The sequence below is a fragment of the Trypanosoma equiperdum genome (genome assembly GCF_001457755.1).
Source record: "Trypanosoma equiperdum strain OVI genome assembly, contig: ctg_853, whole genome shotgun sequence".
In the NCBI taxonomy this organism is placed as follows: domain Eukaryota; phylum Euglenozoa; class Kinetoplastea; order Trypanosomatida; family Trypanosomatidae; genus Trypanosoma; species Trypanosoma equiperdum.
In genome coordinates, this window is record NW_027124813.1 from 7,808 (window position 1) to 9,140 (window position 1,333).

Here is a 1,333-nt window from a genome sequence, read left to right on the forward strand (position 1 = left end):
TTTCTTTTTATGTTTTATTATTCCCCTCTCTTGTTTATGTTCATTTAATTTATCTGTTCTAAATCATACACGAACCGCTTTTGCCCCCAGTGCCGCATGGATACCGAGAACCTTATGGTCTCATGTTGCGCGGCGTGTTGCTCTGAGCGGTGGCGTGGAGGGGTGTCGTGTGACGGATGTGCGGGAGTGTTTAAAACAAAATATAATGCTTGAGAAGGTTGCGGGTAGCAGTAGTAGCAGTCGGTAGAAAGTAAAATAGAACTTACGCCGCACACTTTTAGCGGGCGCTGCAGGTCGGTAAAAGTTGTAGTAAGTAATTTTTTTTTTGTTTTTTATTGTTCCCACCAAGTGTCTGCTTTCCATTTAATCGCAGGTGCATTGCCCTTTTTTCTTTTATTCCTTCCGTTCTTCTGTATTGTTGCGCTGCGTCACGATTTCTCGTTACGTTGTTTCATGAATGAGCGGCAAGGGATGAAGTAGCATGTTACTTGCGTAGGATGCGGCAATGTTTTGGGTGGCGGAAGGATGAGTATGCGAAAACGAGAGAGACAAGGGCTGTTAGCCATTAGAGTCATGTAATAACATTAACACTGGCAGGGTTTGTCTTCTTTTTCTTTTTTTCTTTTTTGAGGATGATGGGGTGTAATTATTAACTGTGGCAGCAGCGACAACAGCCTGGAAGGTGATGAGGTGATGCGAAACGAGCTGGAGGCATTTAAAAAAAAATAAATAGGAGTAAGTAACTTGTGTGTTCTCGGCACGTCCTTTTTTTATATGGTGATAAACTACGGTTGGTTGCATCTTCTCATTTTGTTCTTTCTTTCTTCTTCTACTTCTCTCTTTTTTTTCTTTTCGTGCTTGTGTGTGTGTGAGTGTGTGTGACGGCAGTCTGTTTTGCGGACGTTGCTATTTTGTTGTTCTGTGTTTTGTTTTTTTTTGTGCTTTTCTTTACTTGGTTGTCGGATGATCGGTTTGAGGGACACGTGACCTCCTTCGTGTTTTGTGTTTCGCGTGCAGTTATTGTGGTGCCATAATATGAAGCGAAATAACTGGACACGCGGACGCAAACGCGCACGCACAGGCGTTGGTGAATGCACGGCTGTGCAAATTGAAAGTGTTGGACTCAGAAAAAAAAAACATACGGATTACTGTCCGCACTTTAAAGCTGTGTTCCCGGCATCATCCTCCCTTCCTTCCCCCTCTTTTCAAATAAATAAATATTTTATTAAAAAAAAGCAGATATATATATTTATTTACATTTATATATGTTTACAAACTTCCTCTTCACTTGTTACTGAATAAGGAATCACGGAGAAAAGAGGAGGGGGGACTT

The 1,333-nt window shown here is 41.6% G+C and overlaps 1 pseudogene across 1 annotated transcript in view; it reads left to right on the top strand.

Moving 5' to 3' along the window:
* The window catches only part of TEOVI_000401600:pseudogene, a 403-nt pseudogene extending 156 nt beyond the window's left edge, over nucleotides 1-247 (top strand). Inside the window, exon 2 of the mRNA in view lies at nucleotides 2-247. Coding sequence covers nucleotides 2-247 — 246 coding nt within the window. The remainder of the gene's footprint in view (nucleotide 1) is intronic.
* The last annotated feature ends 1,086 nt before the right edge of the window (nucleotides 248-1,333 follow it).